Source organism: Anabas testudineus, chromosome 17 (genome assembly GCF_900324465.2).
Source record: "Anabas testudineus chromosome 17, fAnaTes1.2, whole genome shotgun sequence".
Taxonomy (NCBI): Eukaryota; Metazoa; Chordata; class Actinopteri; order Anabantiformes; family Anabantidae; genus Anabas; species Anabas testudineus.
In genome coordinates, this window is record NC_046626.1 from 17349277 (window position 1) to 17374866 (window position 25590).

Sequence of the window (25590 nt, forward strand, 5' to 3'; positions counted from 1 at the left end):
ACTGAAAATGGGACCGAGTACAAAGCAAAGAGCTCAATCACTCCTAATAAGAAACAGTTTTCCTGAGAGGTCCAGGGACTTGTGACTCGTCCTGTGTTTGAATTTGGCCTTGAACATTTGTCACACGTCATCTTCTAATGTCGTTTCTAATCCTTCGTGCATCTGTGACTATTTTAAAAAAGACACCACTAGTTTAACAATCATGCACATTAAGTTGTCACCGTGTTTTATTTCCCCACAGACTAAAACTGCACCGACACTCGTGACGACAGATATTATAGCAGCAATTATGTTTCAGAAAACATCACCTGTTCTCATGAATGCATGGGAATCTCCAGCTTACTATTACTCAACTGTTCATTTAATATGAGTTGTTTTGAAGGCCTGGGCTTTTATAAGGAGTACCACCCATTTTAATGAAATCAGGCTTCCTGGATTCAAATGTATTGCTATTAACCAGCGAGTGAAATTCCATTCAAACAAAAAGGCCATGGGAGAGTGAGAAAAACATGTTTACTTCACTGGAAATTACATCCTTCTCTCATTGCAACACTCACCCCTCCTTAAGTTGAAGTGACACAGAGGCTACTATTTAAGAGTTTTTCAGATGTAATGTGTTAATTAACTTGTGATGATTCTCTTTGTGGTGAGCACAAACGCTGTGCACTTGCTAAAAAACATATTTATGACAGTTGTGTTCTGCATGTGTGCATTTTTCAATAATCCACTTACATGTGACACTACAAAATACTGTGCTTTTGTCTTGTTGGGCACACAAAGCTTTTGTAAAACTTGTTATTTGATTTATCTGCTACCCTCTAACTAAATACCAACAGGTTTGTTCAGGCCAGCTGTTCCCATGACTGCTACAGCTTATTCAGGCTTCAAATAATCCACTGTGATGTATTTATGTTGCCTTAGGACATGTTTTATGAGGTGTCATGATTGCATTTACAATTAAAGCAAATAAAATTGTCCTTGGAATGGCTAACAGGTTTCAGAACCCCTAAAACGCCCTTTTATCATCCAAACCCATTTCTATATAGGTTTTACAGCAATCATACTGCATCCTGTGTTTGCCCACTAAAATGTTTTCTTTTCGTTTCATGCTGAGCTCCAAGTGTAATTAAACTGTTTACAAAAAACAAAACATACTGGTTGATTCTATGGCGCAGGCTGCAGAGAAATGCTGACCAAATGTTTGGATCTAGTTAAAAAACAACTTGTCATTTGAGACAGAACCAATCTCACGGTGGCCTTAAATGGATATAAAGTTAAAAAGTTCGAAACAGTAGAATCAGCAAGATGAAGAAGAAGAAAACGCAGACACTGATAAGTAATTGTGCCTTTGGCTGCTGTTGGTGAGTTTAATCTAATCAAGGACGTCAGTTTCCATGTGCTTTATTGTTGTGGAGATTTGTGCATCCTCACATGGATCAAAGAAATGGAAACGGTCTGAAGCAGATGACGCTGAGCCTCCTACTCCCTCCTGTTTTTCAGCATTAGCCGTGCTAAAACCTGTTTTCTTTGCCTCAGGCTGCAGCAGCAACTACAACTACAACTACAAATAAAGACAGTATAAAAAATGTTCTGCACCATATAAATATTTGGTATTTAGAAAGCATTTGAAAAGGTCAAATTTGAGGGAATCAAAGGATCTTTCTGTGAAAAGACAGACAACAGCTGTGAGTTCTCTTCAGACTCCACTACATCACACTTGAACTCAACCATTTCCTTCACACAGGAAGTAAAAACGGAGAAAGCATCCACTTGTGCAGCAAATGAACCTGTAAATATTGTATATACTGTATATGAGCCTCAACACAAACAGGTAAATGCAGGCGGGATAAAATGTTTATGGCTCTACTTCCGCCACTTACAGTATACTATCCACTGAGGGCTGTTGAGTACTGGAAAAAGGACGTGGCTGAGTTTGGACATTCCCGTACTTAGGAAACCACATCTAATACGATCACGGGGATGTGAGGAGACAGACAGAGCGGCAAAAGCTTTGAAAAATAGGCCTGTCAACGGATTGTCAGACGTAACTGGGTTTAGCGTTCATCAAGAATCCACACAGGGACAAGTGAGGAGCATTTATAAACCCTGTCAGATGACGAGCCCGTGTGGCTAAAATGCGAAAAGTGGTGTTTAATGTTATTGTTATTGTGCTGCAATATTTAGGACACTTTGCACAGACAATGCAACTACCTACCTGTAAAAAGTGAGAATATATGAACCACATGTTTGATCTTTGACAGGTGAGGCTTTTTTTTTTTTATAATAATAGTAATATCTGTTCTGTAGAGGTTATCATAGTGCTCTCGCTGCTTTTCTCTGAGCTGAGTCCTAGGAAAAAGTGTCTGAGTTACACAACCGGGAGAAAGATTAATGGTCAGTTAAACGAAATACACACTTGCATATTTTATGCTGCATGGCTGTCAGTCGGTAGAGACGCTATGAGAAATTGGTACTCTCATCACTCATGTCATTAACAATTATCAAAATATTCAATCATTATCAGTTGTACATCTAATGAGTGCATTTACTGTGGAGGGTTCAATTTATCATCTTACCTCTCAAAGCCAATTTGTCTTATGGATTTCTCCCACGTGGAACCTGGACAGAGACATATGAAGTCGTTCAGTCAATAAAGATACTTGGGCACAGAAAAGCATGTTCACATCTATCACAACATATTTTAGACGTTAAAGAGAAATAAAGGTGTGTCATGCAACAGTTTAAGGACACTTTTACTATCATTTTAAGCTAAAGTAAGCAGCCTAAGCTAGCAGCATGAGAATCAGTCTAAATCAATCCACTCTTCTCAGCCCAGTCTTAAATAATACAATGCAACGAAACATACCAATGAAGCAGAACCTCTCCACAAGAAGATGAAAAAGTTATGCACTGTAGCTTTAAGTATGATGACTTAGTCTGTAGAATAGGTTACCCCTGTTTTAACCATTCATTAATCCTTAGAAATAAAATGCTTTATATTTCCATCTGAAGGAAATAATGAAAAACAAGAAAATAAAAAGTGTCATATAAACTTGCTGCAACTTGGACTGGTTGAAGTGTTCCTGAACGTCACTGCAGCAATCAGAGGGAAATTTCCAGGTATTCAATTCTCACTCTGAGAAAAAGTGAGGAAGGTTTATTGGCCTTTGTTCTACTGCCAGAGAAAACACAGCATTGGTTTATGAGCGAAGGATCTCGCCTCAGTGCCATATTGGTTTATCCAGCTGTTTTGTGGGTGTATTCGGAAAATAAGTAGGTGCTGAGCTGCTGCTAACGTTTCTGGTCAAACCAACACAATCGTTCAGACTGATGTCACCTGTTGTGTCACCTGTGTGCAGCTACTTTTGATTTGTTATGTTGGGAGGACAGTTTCAACATCTGAAATGTATAATTTTATGAGCTCTTAGAAGGTGTAAGTGATTAAAAAAAGCATCAAACAAACATCAAACATCAGCATTTTACAGGAATTAGATAGATGTAAAAGAAACTAAATGTAGTTTCAAACTTAAAAGGTCAATTTATAAATGGAGAGAATTACAGTTAATACGAAATCATCAATAATAAAACACTACAGGTAATAAAGAAGTAAGGGTTATCTCCTGAATGACACACATACACACCAAGCATCCAGAAGGGGACTGACTCACACTATCAGGCACTTTATAATAACAGGAAACAGAAGTCAATTGTACTAAAGGTGGTAAAAACAATAATGGCCTGTCAGCAGAAATCCCGGTGTTCTTTATTACTCATCAGTGACAAAACGCAATAAGAATCTCTTCACCATCACAGATGTTGCGTGTCCACAAACCTCTAGGTCTGGCAGAAGTAAAGGTGTGAGAGGAAACGACATATCCTTTGAATTTCTCAATGGATTACAACTAATAAAATAAATTCTGGTAAAGACTCTCTAGAGATCAGTGGGTGTGCAGCAACAGAAATAGTTGAGAAATTAAACAACACATCAGTCATAGGAGGGAGGAGTAGCTGTAGGTTAAGACCAAAGCAAAACCAAAGTTTGGATTGCGTCAGGTCGCTCTGTATTTGCTGGATGGGAAATCCTTCCTGTTTATTATGTTATACACAAGGAATGTGAGGAGGTAAAATGAGGCCAGTCTGATCCATAGGGAGGACAGAGGAATACTGTGGGATAGTCTAAACTCAGCGTGAAGGCTTTGGGAACAATGCGAGATGTTCTGCCTGTCGAGGCGAGGCCGTTTTCCAGCCCAGCTGGGCACCAAAAGTACCTGTCCGCAGACTTTATGTGAACATCGTAAAACATCCTTTGTACTTGCTGGGCTGTTAACCTCTCAGCACCACATTTCTGTGCACTCTCTTCCATCTCTGGGGCCTAGTGCCAGTTGGCCTCTCCTACACAGATTGGTAATATGCAGCGTCAACATTACAGTATGTCATAACTATTATCAAAGTATCTGAATGCTGTGGGGAATTCAGTAAAAGGTCAACAATGCTGTGTATAAGCCTTAATATAGACTATACCAAAGGTTCTGGCCACAAAACAGCCATTCGACAGTCCATTGAGCACTAAAACACTGGTGAAATACCAGTGACAATCAGATATGAAGCCAATCCAACTTACAGCTCCTTCTTTTATGGTTTGTTTTAACCTACTAAGAAGTCAGATGGGCGGAGGTTGCCACAGAGGACAATGCATGGCAAAAAAGTTGAGACAATAACAGGAAAGGATCTGAAAGTCAGTGTGGTTGTGTCACTATTTGACAATTTAGTTGACATTATCTGAAAATAAGCGAGGTCCACCCATCTGGTGCTCGTTGGCTCTCACAAAGTGTTTGTAAATGCACTTCCCACCATGATGACTCAGAAGACAGCTCCGGATCATCTGGTGACCAGTCACTGACCTGCTCTAACAGCTGGAGGTGGCGGCTTTTTTGGAAAGTTTTCTCATTCATTCTGCACTCGGTTTACTGCCCTAATGGTGTATTTGGCTGCAGTGAATAGAGGAAATTATATGAAGATATCCAGGGGGGAGGATAACTGCCTCACCGCCTCCCTGTTTATACTTGGCTGCCAAAAGGAAAAGGGTGTCAAGGGGCTAAATACCAAATATAGAAACCTGAGATAAGGCATTTTTTCTGAATGCAGCCGGCGGATCAAGATGACAAAAATTTATGTCTGACTTCCTGTTGCATGTATAGTCCAAGAATAAAACCAGGAATAAGAGGATAGCTGAAAATCAGCCATACACAGGTTATCTGAAATATTATGTCGTTTTGAAACTTTTATTGTCTTTTCAGCTCCACGTAAAGTTTATCACGATCGTGTAATGATATATTTCTCCTACCTGTGGCTCATCAGTGTCCACCAGCTGCTCACCATAAAATAATGCTGAGCAGCCCAGTGCTCATCCAGAGACTGGGCTGCTGTTAAATGGTGCAGATAATGACCCAAAATGTTATGTGTTCAAGTGCCAGAGTGATAATGATCTAACATCTGAAACTTATACTGTAGATAAGGATAGTCCTTACTCAGCTTAACACCAGCACCATTGTGCATTCAAAGGCCTTACATTTAGTCACTTTTAACCACAGAGACTTACAAGTGAGTTCCAAGGCAAAGGCAGGGTAAACCTAAGGACCCCGGTCTCCCACTACACTATGCAGCCTTGTATTTATTTAACACTATTGTCCAGTTATTTAAAGTCTAGAATAAATCTGGTGGCATTCTGCAGCATATTTTGTTAATGTTAATTAAAACAAAAGACAAAAACAATGCATTATGACTTCCTCATCCTTGTCTCAGCCCTAGAGTCAACTGGTTCCCACTCAGGAACAAAACTGCATAAACAAAATACACTACAATAAATAGGTGAAAAAATATTTGCAGCAGATTTGATCAAAGTTAAGTGCAACAGGAAAAGTTAGTCAAAAGAGTGTCATTAAATTCAGCAGGATTCATCCTCTGTGGCTCATGATTGTCTGAACCAAATTTCATCCAATTGAGCTATTTTAGTCTGCAACGAAGAGCTGGCAATAATTAAAAATTAGGATCAATTTATTGTTGGTTTTGGTTTTCTCATGGAAAATATGAAACATCCTAATATCTTATCCTGGAATTGTGTCTGTCTTAGTCTAACTATTTTGGTAAAACAGTATCTTCTAATATATTTTCATACAGTATATATTCTATTTTTAAGAAAAATGATTCATAGTATTAACAATGTTTAAACAATAACATGAAAAAGTATAAAATAAAGTCTATAAAAAAGTGACCCCATATCTTCAGGCGAACCAATCAATTGGTTTGCTGACTGGTATAAAAGAAACTTTTCAAAGTGCAAACAAAACATGTTAATTTACAATCCTCTTAATGCAGCTCACTACTGTTTAAGTAGACAGATCAATAGACGGATGGATAATACATACTGTGGTTAGATACAGAGTCTATGGATAGAATTTATGGTCCCATCTCTCCACAGTTTGATCTGCCAAAAACTGCAACCCTTGAGACCTCAGTAATAAAGATTTCCTTCAGTGAATATTTAGTCTACCTCTCTGAACGGCTCTGTGTTTCTGCCTGAGACGATAAAGTTCGTTCTGCCTCCTGAGCAAAGTTGGCTGCGCTTCGACAGTACAAACCAAGCTACTTTAGCATTAGACAGAACAAGTCATTAGAACACAAGGTCAAGGTCTGTCCCGTCTAGACACATTCAGATTTTTACAGTTTGATACAGGGTTTCATGAGATCCCCAAGGCCAACTATTAACACCTTCCCAACACTGAGTTAGTAGCTTAAAGTGTTTGCTTTACTGGCAGCAGGAATCTTTAACGCATATGGCAGAAGGAAGCTAATTACACTGAGGAATGTGTTAGATTCATAAATCTTCACAAGGCAACATTACGCAATAAGATTGAGAATACTTCTAGAGATTATGAAATTATTAGAGAGCATATTTTATAAACAGTACTCCTGAAGAATAGCACATGTCATCAAATCTTGGTTGTTTTTTTTTTTTTGAATGGAAACTATCCCCCAGGTTGTAAAAGAAAAAAAAAACTACTCCTTTTCTCGTAATATACAACTCTGTGACACTTCATCAATAGATCAGGTCAGAGTTTAAGTACAAAACAGTCTGTGTGATGAATGTGGCACATATGCACACAGTCTGTCAGGAGTAAGCATGCACCAACAAGTAGAGATCTCATCTGCTCACGAAGAGTGAATCCATTAAAACTGTCAGGGGGTAGATGGATGAATTCAAGTTTTCATCACCTTAAATTGTACATGTATGTACTCACTGAACTCTAAACTGTACATGCTGACTCGCTACTCATTTGCAACAGTAAAACACAAAAAACATAAGTAAAGTTCATCAATGTTTTTCATATGCATCTCTGAAAAGTTACTAAACACTGAACTTGTCTAAAAAGCTTTGACACTGTTTTGTAACATTCACCTGGAGCTAAGAAATAATTTAGTGGGTATGTTAATACCACCTAAAGGCACTTCGTTTTTATTCTCACTTGAGAATATTGGGCTTCTGGGGAATGAATGGACTTAATATTACTGTTTAAAAAACATTTCACATACATCTATTTTTCATTCACACACATTTTTTGCTAGTCATCTACTGTATTGATGTGGTACCAGCTCTGACATATTAAATTGTTTTACAAACAGAATCTGCATGTGTTTAGAGGTGCAGGAAACTTGTTTCCACCTGTATCCAAGCTAAGACAGTTAATAAGTTTATTTCCCAAATTATCAAACTACTGCAAAGTCATTTAGCCTAAAATGTGTAGTGTAGTAGTTTGTGTGAGCGTCTCTATAAATATACATACAGTATATCACTTTCTGTATGTCTTCTGACCTCTGTGGTGCTTGTACTCACTACATACTAACTATAAAGACAGCAGTGTGTTGATAAATCACAAACAACAACAACAACAACAACAACATGAGATATTGTTTGTCCCCAGTTAAGACTGACGTCTTGTGTACTGAGGTGCTTCCACATTCCTAACAAACCTCAGAAGCTTTAGAGGCTGAGCTATAAAGGCTGCAGTGTACTCACAGTTGAAGTCGGAGGCGATGGAGTTCCCAGCCAGGAGGCTGTTGACTGTAATCTGATAGATGATGTGGAGCAGCAGGAAGGACATACTGGTGAAGCAGAGGGACTGCAGCAGACGGCCTGTGTGGCCTGGAGAAGGAGAACAGCAACAGTGAGTTCACCACCACCACTCGGTTTAAGGATTTCCACATGTTAATGCTGCACTGAAACACACCGTCTCTGCGCTGGTTTGTTTTAAAAACCACAAAGAACCTTGTCTAACACAGATGAAACTTTGCTCCCATATTAGACGTGCTGGTATTTCTGTTTCTACATTCTTATATTACTCTTAAGGGCAGATTAAGGAATGCACTTCAGCATGAACAGCTGGTTCTCATAGTAAAAATCAGAATATGAATCACATTCAGGTGATGGACTGTGGAGCTGTTCTGAATAATTTGATAAAGAAGGTGGCTGGGAGAGGGTCCAAGGTGGATTTTCTGTGGATCAAGATACATATCCCAGTTAAGAACTGGCAACACCATCATAGAGAAAAGCAATAGGTAAATAAACACTGGTGCACCGCAAGGCCTCTAATTCTCCAAGTCTCTAATTCATCATCAAAAGGGGCAAAGCCGGGCTTTATAATTGATTTAATTCTTTAGTTTTGGCCTTGAGCAGCTTAAAGTTCACATCTTCACTTTCCCAGACTGTAAGTTGCGTAACATGTAGGCGTGACCGACTTTGTGTCTTCTTTAAACACAGGTACATACACAGCTGTCAGTGGGAAATTACTGATCCTGGGAGAGATGGATGAGAGCAGTGCGGGGAGCTAGCACAGCTGTTCAACACATGGCCGTTTTACAGAGCACCTACAGGTATTTGGGATAATTTGAGGAGTTGTTATAGTGACAGTTCTCTACAGTAGGAGTTTTTTTGACACTCACTTCTTATAAAGAAGATCCACTGGGAAGAACAAGCTTGATGAGGAAATAACTGTAATATCTCTTGCTGTGCTACCAGCCCTGAAAGATAAAATCATCCCACGTATCTGCACAGTTTGCTCTACTAGTTATTCACAGGGAAACATCTCCATCTCATTAAATTTACTGCATCTTTGTGGGGAACACATAATCATTTTATTACAGCGTGGCACAATATCCTGGCTAAAGTGAAGCTCTACTGCTGAGCCTCAGGCTAACCTGATCAGAACCAACATCGCAGCACCACGGAAGGGTTATTAAATGTTCAAGTAAAAACTATTTGTGCTAATTTCCCATTGTAATTCCCTGGGCTTTCACAAAGGTGCAAAAGAATGCTTGTAAACATGACGTATGCAAACTGTTTGCAAGCTCCTGTGTCTAAAATGGTCCAAACGCTCTGGACTTTGCAACTGCTTTGGCTCTGTCCCCCTTTTTCCCTGTTTTAATAGAGCATGTTTTTGTGTGACGGCCATCTGTCTTGGTTTGCCGACACTCAACTTCAATTAGCATTTTGCTTCGCTCCATAGTTCAGTCCCAAAACGTCATCCCAGGAGTGCTTTTGAAATGCATACAAAACAAAGGACATTGTTCAGATTTAACAGATCGTGCTTTTCCACTAATCAATCAGGGAAACTTAACCATTTATCAGCATAAAAACCTTATGCCGCATGGTTGTGCCAATGGGTTTGTGCAGCAAAACAATTTCAGCACAACTTGCACTAAGAGAAGAAAGGTGTCTCGGGTTATTTAAAAACTGTATGATGAAAAAGGATTTGAATATGTTAAAGTTAGCCATCCTGTTAGAAGTCTACTAGCCAAAACACAAACCTAATAATTCACCCATAACATCAAATATTAATAGAAATTCATACAACACTACTAAAAGACTCCCCTGAGGAAAGCTGTCATGTCAGTGCCCATTCAAAAAGCCATACTGCACCTACTGCAAAGGCTCATAAAATGCTGCTACCCAGCAAAACAGTTTAGGTTTCTTCACCTCTATTGAGAATTTAATGCCTTCAGGGGGAAGTGCAGCCAAATACTACAATTATGGCATTAGAGAGTAAATAACAACAACAAGTTGCATAAGCTATTGTTTGTCTCCAGCTAGGACTGTATCCTTGGGCATACTGCACTGCCCTGGTTTATACAACTAAATACTCCTAATGAATTATTCATGTCTAACATTTGGTTTAAATAACGTCGAAGGTTCTGACCGCCACGTGTCTTTTAAAATTGAACACACAGAATGAAACAGACCATCACAACAAAACACTCAACTTAGCTAAATCCCTTTCCTAATTCTCTCCAAAATACATTTTAAAAAATGTTTTCTAAACAAAAAGCACGCTATCAGTGTATTCTGAATGTCTACTGCAGTTTTTATATATTATTTTACATTATTTAAATCTCACATTCCAAAAGAAGAATGAACAGATAGTTTCAACTGTAAATTCTACACATTTGTTATTTGACACAAACCAGCAATGTAATGATTAATAAACTACTCTGTATCCTAAACTCAGTGTTGGCAGTGTTACCATTTAATACTTCTCCCTTTAATGAGCTGTTTAATCCGATATTTACTGTACCTACAATATGTTTATGTTGTTTTATAACCTGTCCAAAATAATCCTATTACTAAGACGCCACTCACTTCAACTTCCTCATAACTGTCAGCCTGCGCTCCTCCTGCCTGATGACAGACAGGCGGGACTCACGTCCAAACAGGTGTTACACAAGGCAAACATCTCACTATCTGACACCGGTGGCAATTTACTTCACATATTTTGTGTATTTGCTTCTTTACACTCCAATAACACCTGGATAAAGGTTACATAAACATACATAAAGAGCGGAGAATAATTCGACACCACTTTAAGAGCAATAATTTGGTTGTTAGAGCTTCTGTGCAGTACACAAAACATGTAAATGTCTTAAAAACATTGATGATAAATGCATTCATATGTGTACTTTCAACTGTTAAAGAGGGTCTTGTGTTAAAGGTCCCTTACTCAGATTGTGACACCTTGATATTATGTGGGAATAAGAAAAAATAAAACAGACCAGAAGCAGCAAAGTTATTGCAAAATGTAAAAGCCTGGTTAGGAATCACAAAGTTTGTAGCTGCTGTATGAGAGAAGTAGTACTTTAAAATTAAAGAACATTAATGACACTCTGCTAACATGGTTGTGAGTTCATGAAATCTGAATCAGAGTTCAGACAACATAAGAGAAAACAGAAAAACCACCTGGTTTAAAGGAGATATTAAGGTACAGAATCAGGGATAAATTACTTTAATATTTAAATAAACTCAATGAAAAATAAAATGATAAACAATTAGCTTGTTCGCTCGTTTGTTTATGAGTTTTTAATGTGAAGATTTTATTCAGAAGCTTTAATGACTGAAGAAAATCCCTAACTGCAGATTTACTTTTAACCAAGATGCTATTTTTATTTTCAATTGGGGACAGGATGTTTTGGCTAAAGCCTCTATTTATGTTTCATGCTGATTAAACATCATCATTTTCATCAAATCCTGACTTAACTGTTAAAGCATGAATTCAGCAGCCAACAGAAACAGAACATCCAGTTTTACTAGAAGACTCCTCTCTTTAACTATTGATGAGAGTGTAAGTGGTCCACTTTCTCCACTCCCTCCTCTTCCACTCTTCCTCCTTTACTTCCTGATTGTTATTTCAGCTGGAGACGAGCAGAGACGGGTCTCAGACTCTTATGTTGTTCCCCCCCACCAATATACGTTTATGTATTATTAAACATGCATGTGGTCTCCTACATAATGAGAGGTCTGAGATGTACAGTTTAGTATTTTGCAGTGAGCGAAGTGCAATAAGGTGTGGCTAAACGTAATGCCACATTTAAAAGAACAGGCAGCTCAGTCACTTCTGATAAACCTCAGATGTTCATTGTTATTTATTTCTTTACAGGATGAGCACCTGTTGCAAAGGGAGAGGGCGCTGTTGTTAGTTCAGCAGCAAAGACTGCAGACCATGGTAAATAAAAACCCCTTTTATAACGGAGGTGATTCGCCACCTCTTTTGAGTTTCTTTTTAATCATTTATATGAACATTACTTGTGCAAATAAACCAAACCTAAGCCTAACATGTTAATTTTCATCATGCAGACATGGCCGTGATAAATCATCGCTTTCTATCTCAGATCTGGCCGTGGATCATTTTTATTATTACAGATGGACTCACTAACCGATATTACCTTTCATGCAGCGAGCTATGTGCCAAATCCATCCTCATCTCAAGAAAATTCAAGTCCCCCCAGAGAAAGGCTGGTTTGTATTACAGAGAACAATATTGCAGTTCAAACTGGAGGGTTTTGGAAAACATTCAAGACTCTCCAGGCAATGCATGACCCCAAAAGTCACTGAACGCATGAAGCTTGAAAGTAAAAGTAATCTTACCCTGCATCGTCGTGCTCGTGGGCTCTGCGAAGAGTGGAATAAGCAGGAGATAGATGAGGTAGAAGAAGGACAGGACATTGTACCTGAACAGGCAAGCTGCAGGGGAAAAAAACAACAAACAAGCACTTTTAATCATAACATAACAAAAGAAAGAAGCAGTAAAATATCAGTAAAGCAAGTGGATATTTATAGCTGCATTACGTTACATTCTGAACAGTAAAACAACAGGTTATAAGCTGCTTGGTCACTGAGATCAACTAAACACAGATATGAGAGAAACATGTGGTGAAACTCATTAAAAGTTCCCGGCGCTCAAATGCTGCTTGTAGCAATAAAGAGCTCCAGCATTCCTCTAACCAAACTTCACACTCACAAGCCTCATTATCTGTTCATCTGGTCTGTATCACAAAAAGAGCCGGAGCTTCACTCAGCCATTCAGAGAGCTGATGTATGTTTAAGTAAAATAATCACACAATAGTCCTTGGGTGTTAAGAGAGAGAGTTAATCGACTGAGTTGCCTGCGGTCAGATCTGTTTAATGCCTCACAAAGTGCAGCTTTGTATCAGATTTCACTTCGATTTCATGGATTGTGAGCATTATTGAAACGGGATAACTTTCTCTAATTAAAATCTGCAAAATGGGGCTGGATCACACGCGCAGCCCTTAAATCCATGACGTTCCCCGGTGTTTAAAAAGTAGGAAAGAAAACTTTTAGTTGCCAAAATGTGATAGAAAACACAGCCACATGTGTGAAGACTGGAACGACAAGTGTGGAAACACCCGAGTGTTTTCTTTTTGTGTGATACTTTCACCGCATTTCTGCTTAATTTCATTTATTTATCAGAGAACTGAAAGGCTAATGTTATCTCCTTATTCCCTGAATAAGTGAATGTTCATCTTAAACTTTACATTTTCTCTCCTTTATACACAAATAATCAACTGATCGTATAATTGATTATCAACTTTTTGTGATTAGCGTTTGTTCTGGAAACAGAACATGCCGACTTTTACTGTTACATGACTTAATAACGATCCATCATTCACTTGGGAAGATAACTGAGATTAATCAGTCCCATAATTGCAGCTCTACTCATGTTTGATTTCAGTCAGCTGTTACAGTATTTAGGCTGTGTCACCACACATGACGCTGCATTATGTAACTCCACACATTCATCATTTCCCCACACACTTCCCCTACAAACGAACACACACACTCTGTCATAGCTCATTCAGGAAGTCTTTTAAGCTCATGATGAAAGTTAAAATGCTTAAGTGCAAATGTAACTTCCAAAAACCATTAATTGATGTATTGATCCTTAACGCACCTCATTTCCCCAGAGCCAGACTGACCATCTGCTCTGATCAGGGCTTTTACCAGTTAAACGGCTCACATCACCTGCTGACTGAACGTCAATTAACGCGTCCAAAATGAACGAGACTGTGGCAAACACTTACCAATTTCAACACTGAAGCCAGTGCAAGAGTGTTTTAACAACACAAAATCAGCAAAGCAAAAATATTTAATGTAACTCACAGTTTTTTTCCAGCAAATATGTGATGGGATGCATCAGTTATTTCTTTTCTATTAACATTTTTTGGTCAGGGGATAGTTCAGCTAGCAGAACAGTACAGTGACTTTGTGTAAAACGATGACACACAGTCTGACCTCTGAAATTTCTCTCTGCGGTTAAAACAACAAGCACAGTGTTTACAATCTGGTCAGCAGCATAAGTTAGATTAGTCTGTCTGGACAACTACTGGTCTTGAACTACTGAAAAATTACACTTAACTGCTGAAAATGTTGCTTTATTTATCTTTGCACACTCAATGGACCTATTCATTGACATTTGACTTGGCTCTTACTTTTCCCCTTGCAAGAGCCAGTAAGTGAACCTCATGGGTTTCCCTGTGCTCAGATACAGACCAACGAAAGCTACTTAGAAATGACAGAAGGGCAAACATCTACAGCATCTGTAGAATATCTTAGTTTCACGTATACATAAAATGCCTGACATGTCTGACAGACTAACCACAAATTTGATGGCATACAAAGCAGTTTATCCTGTTAATCATTTTTTATTTTCCCAGTCAAATGTTTGCGAGAAGTAGGTTAAAGCATCTTGAGGAGTGAACAGAGGAGGGAATGACTCACAGTCTTTAATTTTTGGTGTAACTCTGCACCATTTCTATCCCCACCCACATCACTTGGTTAAATGTCGTATTAAATAAGCTCTTAACTGTTTTGACCAAGCAAGCACGCTGAATGTCACTCCAATCATTCATCATCTCCAAGTCACAAATCTAAAGTGGTCTTATTGTATCTATACTACGTGGAGATTATCGGTTTCTGCATGGCACTGCTCCAGCTGCTAGTTTGCAGACACTTCACTACAGTCTTCCTGACCATTTGCCTTCACTGTATGACTCACCATCTGAGGATTTTTTTACACAGGGAATGAAAATAAACTGCTGTTGTTTTCAGAAATCAAATTAGAGCAAAAAAACAGAAAGAAATCTTCATTCACGGGTGAATTGGGCTTTTGTCTTCCCCAGTAAACGCTCTTAGTACCGACACTCACAGCCACAACATAAAAGAATCAAACTAGTCTTAAAAGTGAAGTCAAGGCCAACTGACTGAGTTTGAGCCTGAAAACATAAATGTGGTGATGGAAGATAAGGTGGTGCGGTGCCTGGCCAGGCCGAGCACTGGGAGATATCAGAGGAATTTAAACCACTCTCATGAAAATAATACAGAGCATACCACATCAAGGCTACACCAGCACTGCGTATTCATCAGGGCCTGAAAACACGAAACAGACTTTATAAAGTCATAGTAAACAGCCGGGTAAGTGTGCTGTAAGTTTCGGTTAACATATCACAGACATTCGGGCTGTAAAATATCACCGACTGATGAAATTCACACATATGAAAAAATTCAAGGTGACTTTTCATCCAACCATCAGTCCAAAACCCCAAGACATCAACTATCATAGAATAATAAGAAAATCAGTATTATTGACATTTGAAAAGTGTTTTTACAACTATTGTAAACTATTACAACCATTTATCTGCTAATTATGTTCTCCAATAATTGTTTAATGAATGTTTTTGTCCATATGCCAACAGCCTAAAACCTAATGATATTCATATTACTTCCAGATGTTAGCAGGAAAATAATTTCATTCTAATTCAATTTTAAGATAAAATATGAGCTTGTTAGTTAACATCATACAGTAGTTAACTTCGACTAAGCAGTGGCCACTATAATTAACATTACAAACTAACAACTAGTAAATACTACAGCTGAAGTATAATTGATGTAACAGTAGATGAGAGTCATAAAGTCAACTTACTGACTTATTGCAACTTATCTATATATAATATAACTGACTTTTTCTTTATCTTGAGCCTCAAGGTTGTTTCATTTCAATTCATTTTGAATAATTAAAAGACAGAATCACATTTCTTATCTTTTTTTATCTTCAACAATGTGTTTTTTTTTTGTAGTGTGGTTTTCATTGGTACATTTTTATTCTTACGTATTTATAGCTGTAAAATTATTAAAATAGGCTCTTAGTGTGTGGTATTATCACCACTGATAACTAATTGCAGCACATTAGAAGCATTATTTCTGTACTAAGTTCTCTATGATTGTGCCAACTGATCCATCTATGGAATGATGTGGTAGCAGAAATTGATTTTGTCTTATTGAATTAAAACTCAAAAACAGAAACAAGCATCATGGTTGCAGTGATGCTTCCAAGCAGCTGAGTATCTGCATGTCCGCTGCCACTTCTACTCTGTCTTGCTTATGTTTTACTCTGCTGCAACCTGCACCACATGTTCGATATTAGATCAGACATTTGGGAAAGTGCATGCTCATAATCATGTTCACACTCCAAACTCTGCCGGTAAACACATAAACAGCGGCCTGTTTGATGAGCGAAACTGTAGCTGTGTACAAATGTGTGAGTGTGTGTGGCGGAGGGACTGTGTACACACGGGCCCAGCAGTTCAGTCCGTTTCAATAGAGGTGCTGTCAGATGGCTCCCAGGAAACACAGAGTGTGTAACGTCAGCAGACGAGTCTTTCACTAGGACACGAGAAAAGCGACGATCTGTAACATATTACACTATGGTAATGGTACTGTAGGTGTCTGGAGTCAGATAACATCTGCTGTGCTGTTTATTCAGCACTAAGACACACAAAAAAAACAACTTTATTGCACTATTGTACCATATAACACGTGGCATCAAAGTCAAAACTATAAGAAGTGAGAGTTATTGACTTACAGAACATTCATTCATTCGTTTTAATTAAGATTAGACAAAAAGTTAAACCAGATACAGATCAGGTGATACTACAGAAATGCCTGTGCTCATCTCGTAACATCATCTGTTCCTCTATATGTTCCACTTTACCTTCCCTCCTCTGTGTCAGTTCTTGTGTACAGCTAAGGTGAATGACAAGTGCTCATTTGCACTTTGAAAAGACATAAAATATTAAAAGCTATGTTTACGATAAAAGGGAAGGCAATTCTTCTCTCCCTCACAACCGCATTATTAATTCATACTGTTAAAACGACTTTCCACGAATTAATGGAGACAATGCATGGCCTCACAATTGCTTTTTGGAAATAAAAGGGGGCGTTGGGCTGTCAAGTGATGCATTAGGGTGGTACTGAGTGGGTCTTATCCATAGAAAGCATGCTGTTAGCCTCAGAAATACCTCAGCGTAATAAGTCTTACACAGACACTTCAGTTAGAACAACCATTCTCATTCGTGGTCTACCACAGGATTACAGCTTAAAACATAAAGTAAACTGCATTTAATAGAGTCTGCGTCCAAGGTGTGATCATACCACGAGCTTCTTCTCCACAAATCTGCATTTAAGTGTGTGCCTTTACTCAGAGAAACTAGTAATATCTGTGCTGTAGAAATGAGACTTTTCCAGGCACCCTACAACAGCTAAGCCCCAAATAAATAAATAAATAAATAAAAACAAAGCTGCCAAACAAAATGAATGAAACTGCAGAGCAAAAAACTGAATCAAGCAAACAAGCAGCAATAATTTCATCTGTGCAGCAAAATGTAAACAAACCAAAAAAACTCACAGGAATGAAAAACACCACAAGACATGAAGCTCCAACACTGTCAAGATGATAAAAATGAATGAATGAATGATACCAACACTACTGAATGTCCCGTCTGCAGATAATCAGTGACAGTGACTCATTCATAGTCACTATACAAAGTCAGAAACCACAATGAAAACCAACAATACTAATTAGTAAAACTGGAAAAGTATAGTGACGTATTTACTGTCACTATAGTGAATATGTCATGTACTTGTTTGTGCAGCCTGTGTGCACTGAAAATACGTTTTCTATACTACAGTTAAAATAATAATCATCATCATCATCATCAGTGACTCTAGTATCGCAGACTATCAATGGAGAAGAATGCACTTCATGTTAGTTTCATTTGTTTATGAGATATTTCTCCACATACGCTGTGACTGCTAAAGGTCGTCTGATGCACACTGTGCCGTCACTGGACGCTCTGCTCAGCTGTTTTCCAGTAAAAGGTGGTAGGTGAAGAACAGTTCCGGTGCAACATGCATGGTTTGTAATTTACATACTGTATATTTTATTGATGGCGTGTCACTGTGTGCAGTCTATTTCTGTTGTCAGGGTTCAGTTAGAGCACAGCCCTAAGCAGTGAGGAGGGGATGAAATGACCTCCAGCACTGTAAGGTCAATCATAAATCATCAGATAAGTCAATTAACTTTTCACATACCCATAAATTAGCTTGCTGAGCTTAACATCCTGCATACACACACTTCAGATTTGTACTAGGAGATTATTACTACTTCATTCTTATAAATCACAGAGATTCACATCAGTGTAAAAACAAAAAAGTGGACAGCCATTTTCCTAATGCTAAATAAAAATAAAGACTTCCTTTAAAGGAACATTAAGGTATAATAACCAGGTTTTAGTTAATAACAGTGACTTTATGAGCCTTAATCCATTAACTGATTTATCAGCCAACCCACCCTGCCGCAGATCCATTAAGATGCGTAAAAAGTGAGAAAACTCACCAGCTGCAAGACACACTGGCAGCAGGAGCCTGAAGACCAGTCCACACACCACCTGAGAGGCCATGGCTCTACGCAGCCCGTGATGAACCCACGTCCAAGTCGCCTAGAATCGTCTCTCTACCGTTTCTCTTGCATCCCAAACTCCTGAGCTCCGTCAAACCCCAGCTGGCGTCAAACTGATGCGCTCCTCCAAGCGACCACATCAGCTCTCCACCTGGGCACCGGTGGTTATTCCACAGTGAGCAGGTACAGCAGGTGTGCCAGTGATGGCAGCATCACAGTTTAGGTGCTCGAATGCTCTAAAGTCATGTTGACGCTGCGCAACTGTACAGCGCGTAAAAATGCCGGAGAAAGGAGCCAACAAGTTCTCAAGTCCAATTAACCTCCTAATTTGTAAAACAAACCCCATAAACAAACACATTCAAAGTACTAACACGTTAAATTACACTGCTTTACTAGGAAGGGTGGGAAGAGAGCCCACTGCCACCGGATCAGTCGAGCCCTCTCCGTTTCTCTCCTTGGTGAATTTGGACTTTCTGACTTCTGGTGTGCACGGTCCTCACTACCAGGAGGCTACAGGACGAGCATGTCACTGACACCCGAGCCAGCCAATCACAAGTCTCCCTCCCGGAGCCGGTCCAGCCCCCTGAGATAATTGGAGGCAAGAGGTGGGACACAGATGGATGAAAATACCACGAGTGGAGGTAACGCCTCACAAATCCAAATATTTTGTTTGATTTGACGCAAAAAATGTTTCATATTTAATCTACATGTATATTTAATCAATATTAAATAAGAACTACCTTCCCCCGGGAGGTTTTATGAAGACTTCAACTTGCTCAGATCTGCTGCACAGATTTTGTTTAGAGAGAAACACTGACGCCTAATGGTGCAAGATCAGCCTGCACACAGCTGCACATCTGTCAGCTTCTCCCTTGGAGGCAGAATGCAACCAAAATGTTTTCACTTCTGGAAATAATTGTGAACAGTGCAGCAAAAACATCTTCTCTGATTACATTTAATCCAATTGTCTGCTGAGTAAACAGACGTGTAGCATGACTCAAAACGCCCCGATCTGTTTATGTATAACCAAAAGTCCCCTTTAAAATGAATTTATGGAAAAACAGATTTGCATCATGTTGTGGCGTCAACTGTTGAATGTTATGAGGTCTTGAGGTTAAAATCTGTAGAATGATTATGGGATAAAGATTTGTAGACCTAAATAAATATCTTTATGCATATATACATATTTATTTTTTCTGCTCTTTAGTGGTAATTATAACAAACAGTAAATAGTACAGTACTGGTACCTCAATTATACTTAGCTACAGTGCCTGAGTCTTCTACATTGATGAGGTCAAGTTTTATTTACTTAATACCTGAAGCATTTTACTTTTTGCCTTTATTGTTGTCTTCAGGTCTGAGTTCAGCTTGAGCTGCCATTCAGCAGCAGTGGTCTAAAGATGATAAGAATTTAACCAACATTCAACAGATACAATATAATCCTGTGTAATCATTTACCACTGCAGCATTAGAAGTTTATATATTAATTCATTAATAAGTATATTTAGTAATGTTCTGCATAATGATTACTTTCACTTTTGGTACTTTGATGTCATTATTTCTGTATTTTTATTAATGTGGTAATGTTTTTACTGTAGAGGATCAGAATACTTTCACACCAAGTGACTTGTAGAAAATCTTTATTCATCTCTTTTCTTGGCCTTAATTTTCCCCTTTAAATGTTTGTTTTCAGGTTACAATACAAATGTCAAATTTATTTTTAGTTCTCATTTTAAAAATCAGAAAAGAGACTTACTTCTGTTTGTAAGCAAAAGAAAATTAGCCAGACTTATGGTTTGTTCTTTTCATGACTAACCAATTTCAGACAAAGTGTCAGTAATCCAGTTTGTGGAAATATCCACATAGTTTAAAAAAATATATATAATGGAGGGAATATATACACTAATATAGTTCCCCCCTTTATTTCCCAGATATCAAAAACACTTAAAATCCCACTTAAAGTTATTTACTACTATTAAAATAAAACAACATTTAGAAACAAGCTCAGAAGTGCTGACATCATGTTTACTTCTTTTAACTGAAGCATTAACATGAGAATAAAACCCAATCAGTCAATCACACTTTTATATTTAACGACTATATTGACAGGAAAATGATCCATGCCGTTTCCTCTGAAGTGCATTAGGCAGGAGGGAAGCACGGCATTATGGGAGTTGTCAGGACTGAGCCAAATGACCCTCCGTGTTGGGGGTGGGGGGGACAAAACAAGAACAACAACAAAAAAAAAAAAACAGCGCACTTAAAGCAACAAAGGTTCCGCTTGTGATGTGATGAATCAGTCTTTGGCTCGACCACCAAATTGGACTCAGTTTATGGAAGTTAGAAAAATAAAGAGCCGACTTTGAGAAACCAACTTCTGTCCTGAAGCTCCACTTGTCCCTGGAAGTCCAGACCGCCTGGACGTACACTACAGCGTTCATGTGGGAGCAGTCAGAGTCACCACGAGGCCCTTGAACTGCAGCCAGCAATAATCAATAACCAACCTCAAAACATGTCGGGCTTTGATTTGTTTTTGCAGCTTGACATCAGGACCTGCTGATCTAATCCCTCAGATGAATGTGAATCTTAAGTAACATTTGTCTTTGATCCATTATTCATTCAATTCTTAAGAGGGACTTATCGATACACCCCTGGACCAAATGGATAAAAATGTTTTGGACAGCAGAGGTTCGGCTGAGGAAAGGGGGGTGGTTGCACTTGTACCGAGAGCTTTGAGCCAACATACAGGTGTAATATTTACCACATTAATCTTCTTAGTAGCAGCCTGCCAACATCAGCAGAGGATTATGGGTGTGTTATTTATGCAGGTTGTGAACAAAAGTTTGACTCGGTGAAGGTGTCTTAATACAACTCATCCAGAGGCGGGACATTAATGTTTAGAACAAATTCTATGGTTGTTTGAAAGATTTCAGCAAATATTGCTCAATCAAATACAGATATATCAACCTGCAGTGACAGAAGAAGCCTGAGTGTGGTGAACACATGAGCTGCTAGCAAGTTACACAAATAAATAAAACTTATTTAAAGCCCCTGTCCACATAGTAAGGTCTATATACTGGTGGTGTTCCCAGTGTTGAGTGGAAAGAGCCCTGATCTCCACCTTATCCAGTGCCTGTACACTGAGGGATTTAGCTGCTGCTTCTTGGATTTGTAAGAAAGTGCATATATCTATTTCAACATGGTGTCATCGAGGATGTCATGAGGAAATAGGACCCAACTAAAGAAGCACATTATTTAATGAGACCTTTATGGACTGTTGCAGTTAAGACCCTAGCCATGTTAATTCCTACAGGTTTTGTTTCCATACCTACCCACACCATTTCCTGTTTCGTCCTGGAGTAAATGCAAGTACGATTTGATGTGACTGCACCTGAAGGAGAAGTGGTTCAGAGTCACCAGAGAGCAAGTGGAGCTGAGCTCTGATGAGATACAACAAAAAACAGATTGATGGGCAGTTAAAGAGTCGGCCTGGGTACTGGGAAGGTTCAGTAAATGATAACAGTTCAACAAAGCAGGATTGTGAAGGAGAAGAGTTGTTGAGGGCAAAGCAAAAGTTCATACCTGTCAATTCAGTAGACAGAGGTTATGATGAGAGCGAGTGAAGGAAAACAACCACAGGCAGCTTCGTGGCCTGGACTTATATAATGGCTGTGATTGTGCTGATGCAACGCAGGTGAGTGTGTGGGCGGATCAGGGCTGGGCCGACAGAAAAGAGGGAAAATACAACAAAAGAATTGGGAGGGCATAAATGTGAAAGATAAAACAAGGAAGTGCTCACACAAACTTACAGATAGCATTTCCTTTTTCTTTTTTTCACTACTAGGAACAAAAAAGTGTATTGGTTATCAACTGAAGCACCGAACATGTTCCTAAAAATATGAGTTTCTTGTGTTTTCTCTGAAGAGCCTGTGCTGTCAGTCTGCAGCAGCATTTGCCAAGAAGAAAACAGAAGTGCAAATGAGATTAACGTCCAGATTGCTTCAATATTGATCCACAAGTGAAATCCAAACTGTGTGCATGTTCAATATTTACATGGATGCACTTTCCATACACTCTGAAGGTGCCTCTGCTTAAGTGGGCTTTTTAGTGTCTTACTGCGGTGGTTGCGGGCAGATTGTCTCTTTAGGAATTTAGTCAGATATACTATTGCAAGTCCAGTTTGGGTTTTGTTTATGTTTTTTGTGCTGAGGTAAAATGCTGATGTTTAGAACGAGGGGTAAGCAAAGCACAGGATGTCATAAGTCTTGCAGAAATGTGGTCATAGATAAGGATTCATCTTTAGGGGACAACAAATGTCTGCACAAAATGTGATGGTCATTCATGTAGTAGCTGTTTAGATGTTTCTGATATTTCTATTTCTAAACTGACCAGCAGTGTGGCTTAAACTGGTCTTCAAACAACGTTCCTAAACACAACAAAAGAGGTTTTTGTAGCTGTCATCTTCCCTTCTGTTCATGCTGACGAATCTGAGTAAGTCCTTTTATTTTAACATTTTAATTTACATGTGCACATTTTGTCCCCCATCACTTATATTGAAATGATATTTTAATTAACAGGAGAAGTGGTTAAATCCAACTGGTTTCAATGTTATCTCTCTTTCCTTCTATAGATTTTTTTTCTACTTAAAAAGCGTTTTTTACTAACTACAAAGAAAAGTCAGTACATCAGTTACAGGTGTGATCCAGGACTTTTAAATGGTAAGACAGCTGGACACAGCTAAAATTATTTAACTGGATGGAAGAAGCTGCTTTATTGTTGCAAACTGAAGCAGAATAATGGCATTCATTACCTGATGACTGAAGGTCTGTTTAGCAGTGTCATCAGATTCTGTTATCTTAGCATTAGCAGGCAGGAAGATGCCTGTGTTAATGCACAAACACAGGACGTCATCCTCATCACAAAGAACTGATATGTTGAGAGATGTCTTCTTTTACTCCTGGGTTGTTTGTAACACTACATTACATCCTGACAGATTTACAGCACTCAGATTGAAGTCCTGCCTTAGGCTGTAAAGCAAATGCATTATTGACAAGTATTTGTGCTCTTGAAGAGCTCCCAAAGCTGTGGAGGATGAGGGGGGGTGGATTTTAACACAGCAATCATGACCTAAGGCCAAAGGTCATAGAGAGATCACTGCAGACAACAGTGTCAGTGTTTTATAACATGATGGAGCAGGCGGTGTCTGCTGTCCAAGAAAACACAGAGCAAGAGAGAAAGTCTGTGATTAAACTGCAACTGCACTTAGTTAAAAAGTAAATTCAGCAGAAGTTGGTGACTTTACATCCTAGAATATCTACTCCAGTATTATCTTAACTTTTCCAGTGATGGGGTTAGCTTTGTTTGGTACATGTTTCAGAAGCTTCAAACCCTGAGTAATAAATTAGTTGAGGTTAGTGACTCCTTCTGGGAACACTCAACCTCTCCTTCCCTACTGTCACATATATCATAATTATCTGACGTTCACAGTCATGATTCACTATTTAGCCGACTTTGTGACAAAGTGCTGGTCAATGCTGGACCTTTACAGTTATGACATTCCCAGAACAAATTTAAGCATTCTCCTGAATACGCCGTGTTCAGCTGTGGGCTGAACCTCGTAAGGTTACAGCAAAAATAACGACTAGGTATAAAACATCGTCAAATAGCTACAACAGAAAGCATTTAGAATATATTTAGAGCCCATTTTTGTCACTTTACACTGACATCAAGACATGAACATCCTTTCCTCCTAATGTTGAATTTCTTTTACACAAGCCGCTCATCTTTAGGAGGAAGACCACAAACAGAAGATTGATCACACAACTAACCATAGCTGGTAAGTGTTTTATCTAGTGTTCCTGTTGAGGCTTCATTAGGTGCCTAATGCATATCTAATCTGATTCTAGTTTTAATCATTAAAAGCACAAACAATAGTGCTTCCCCTTCACAAAAACAGGCCTTGATTGAAGTTGAGCCTCATCCTGTATGATAACCTTGTTAAGAGCTGCATATTATCTATGATAACTCAACCAATCAGACACTGCATTAGGTGTAATGTGATTGTAACTGGGAACTGAGTGTGTTATGTAAAAGTTTCCTGCTGCGCCTGCAAAATCTGCCCTCCTCTGACATCTGCTTTTATTTGGTAGATATTCTTTATTGATCCATGTGGCGAGACTCAGAGAGGAGTCAGCTGAAGCAAAGAATATCAGAAATATTAATTAACTCATCTCTTTACCATCTTCTTGAAAATACAGATAATTCAATATAAATAAAATGCAAGTTGGGACTTTTTCTGAGTGCCAGAATTAGGTCTAAAAGAATTTATTTAAGACTGTGGAAACATGATTTGTGGACAGACAAATCATGTTTCAGGTTGTTTTAGGGAAAACGGATGTTGGGTTCGGACTAAAAAGATCCAGACTTTTATAAACATAAGGGGCAAAATCCAGCATCTGTAATGGTATGGAGGTGCATCACTGTGTAAAACTGTGAGGTTACCATCGATGAAGTGGCATAAATTAAAATGTCTTCACTACCTTGCTAGATTGCGGGTGTTGATAGGCCTACTGCTTTCCATGCCACGACCTTGCCTCATGTTCTGGATACCCTCTTGGATCGTAGACATTATTGTATGTTTTTGCCTGCTCTTTTTGCAGTGACAGTTTGTTGTTATTTTTACCAGTCTTACCGTGCCTTTTGTTTCCTACTGTTCTTGTTCTTGTATTCCTGTTTTGTTTGTTTGTTTGTTTTGTTGTTGTTGTCACTGTTTTTCTGCTTTCAGCCATGTTTTCCCTGCCTAGTCACCATTCCCATGTCATAATAAACTCCTTCACCTATCTGGCATTATAATCGGGCCCTTTAAAACCCTAAATCCTTCCTCTTTTTGTTGCCATTTTTTTCATCTTTATGATTAGTTGACATTGTTTTGTCATTGTTTGTCATAACCAAATG

The 25590-nt window shown here is 38.7% G+C and overlaps 1 protein-coding gene across 6 annotated transcripts in view; it reads right to left on the reverse strand.

The window, feature by feature from the left end:
• The window catches only part of LOC113171469 (piezo-type mechanosensitive ion channel component 2), a 61760-nt gene extending 42641 nt beyond the window's left edge, over positions 1–19119 (reverse strand). For 4 of the 6 annotated variants that reach the window (XM_026373834.2, XM_026373836.2, XM_026373833.2 and 1 more), the window contains exons 1-4: positions 18574–18637; positions 12470–12565; positions 8075–8200; positions 2577–2619 (exon numbers count right to left, since the gene is read on the reverse strand). In XM_026373834.2, coding sequence (XP_026229619.1) covers positions 2577–2619; positions 8075–8200; positions 12470–12565; positions 18574–18637 — 329 coding nt within the window. Of the gene's footprint in view, positions 1–2576; positions 2620–8074; positions 8201–12469; positions 12566–18573 lie in introns of all 6 variants that reach the window. The other 2 variants (XM_033326408.1, XM_026373835.1) reach the window with 1 other exon arrangement.
• Between the last annotated feature and the right edge of the window lie 6471 nt (positions 19120–25590).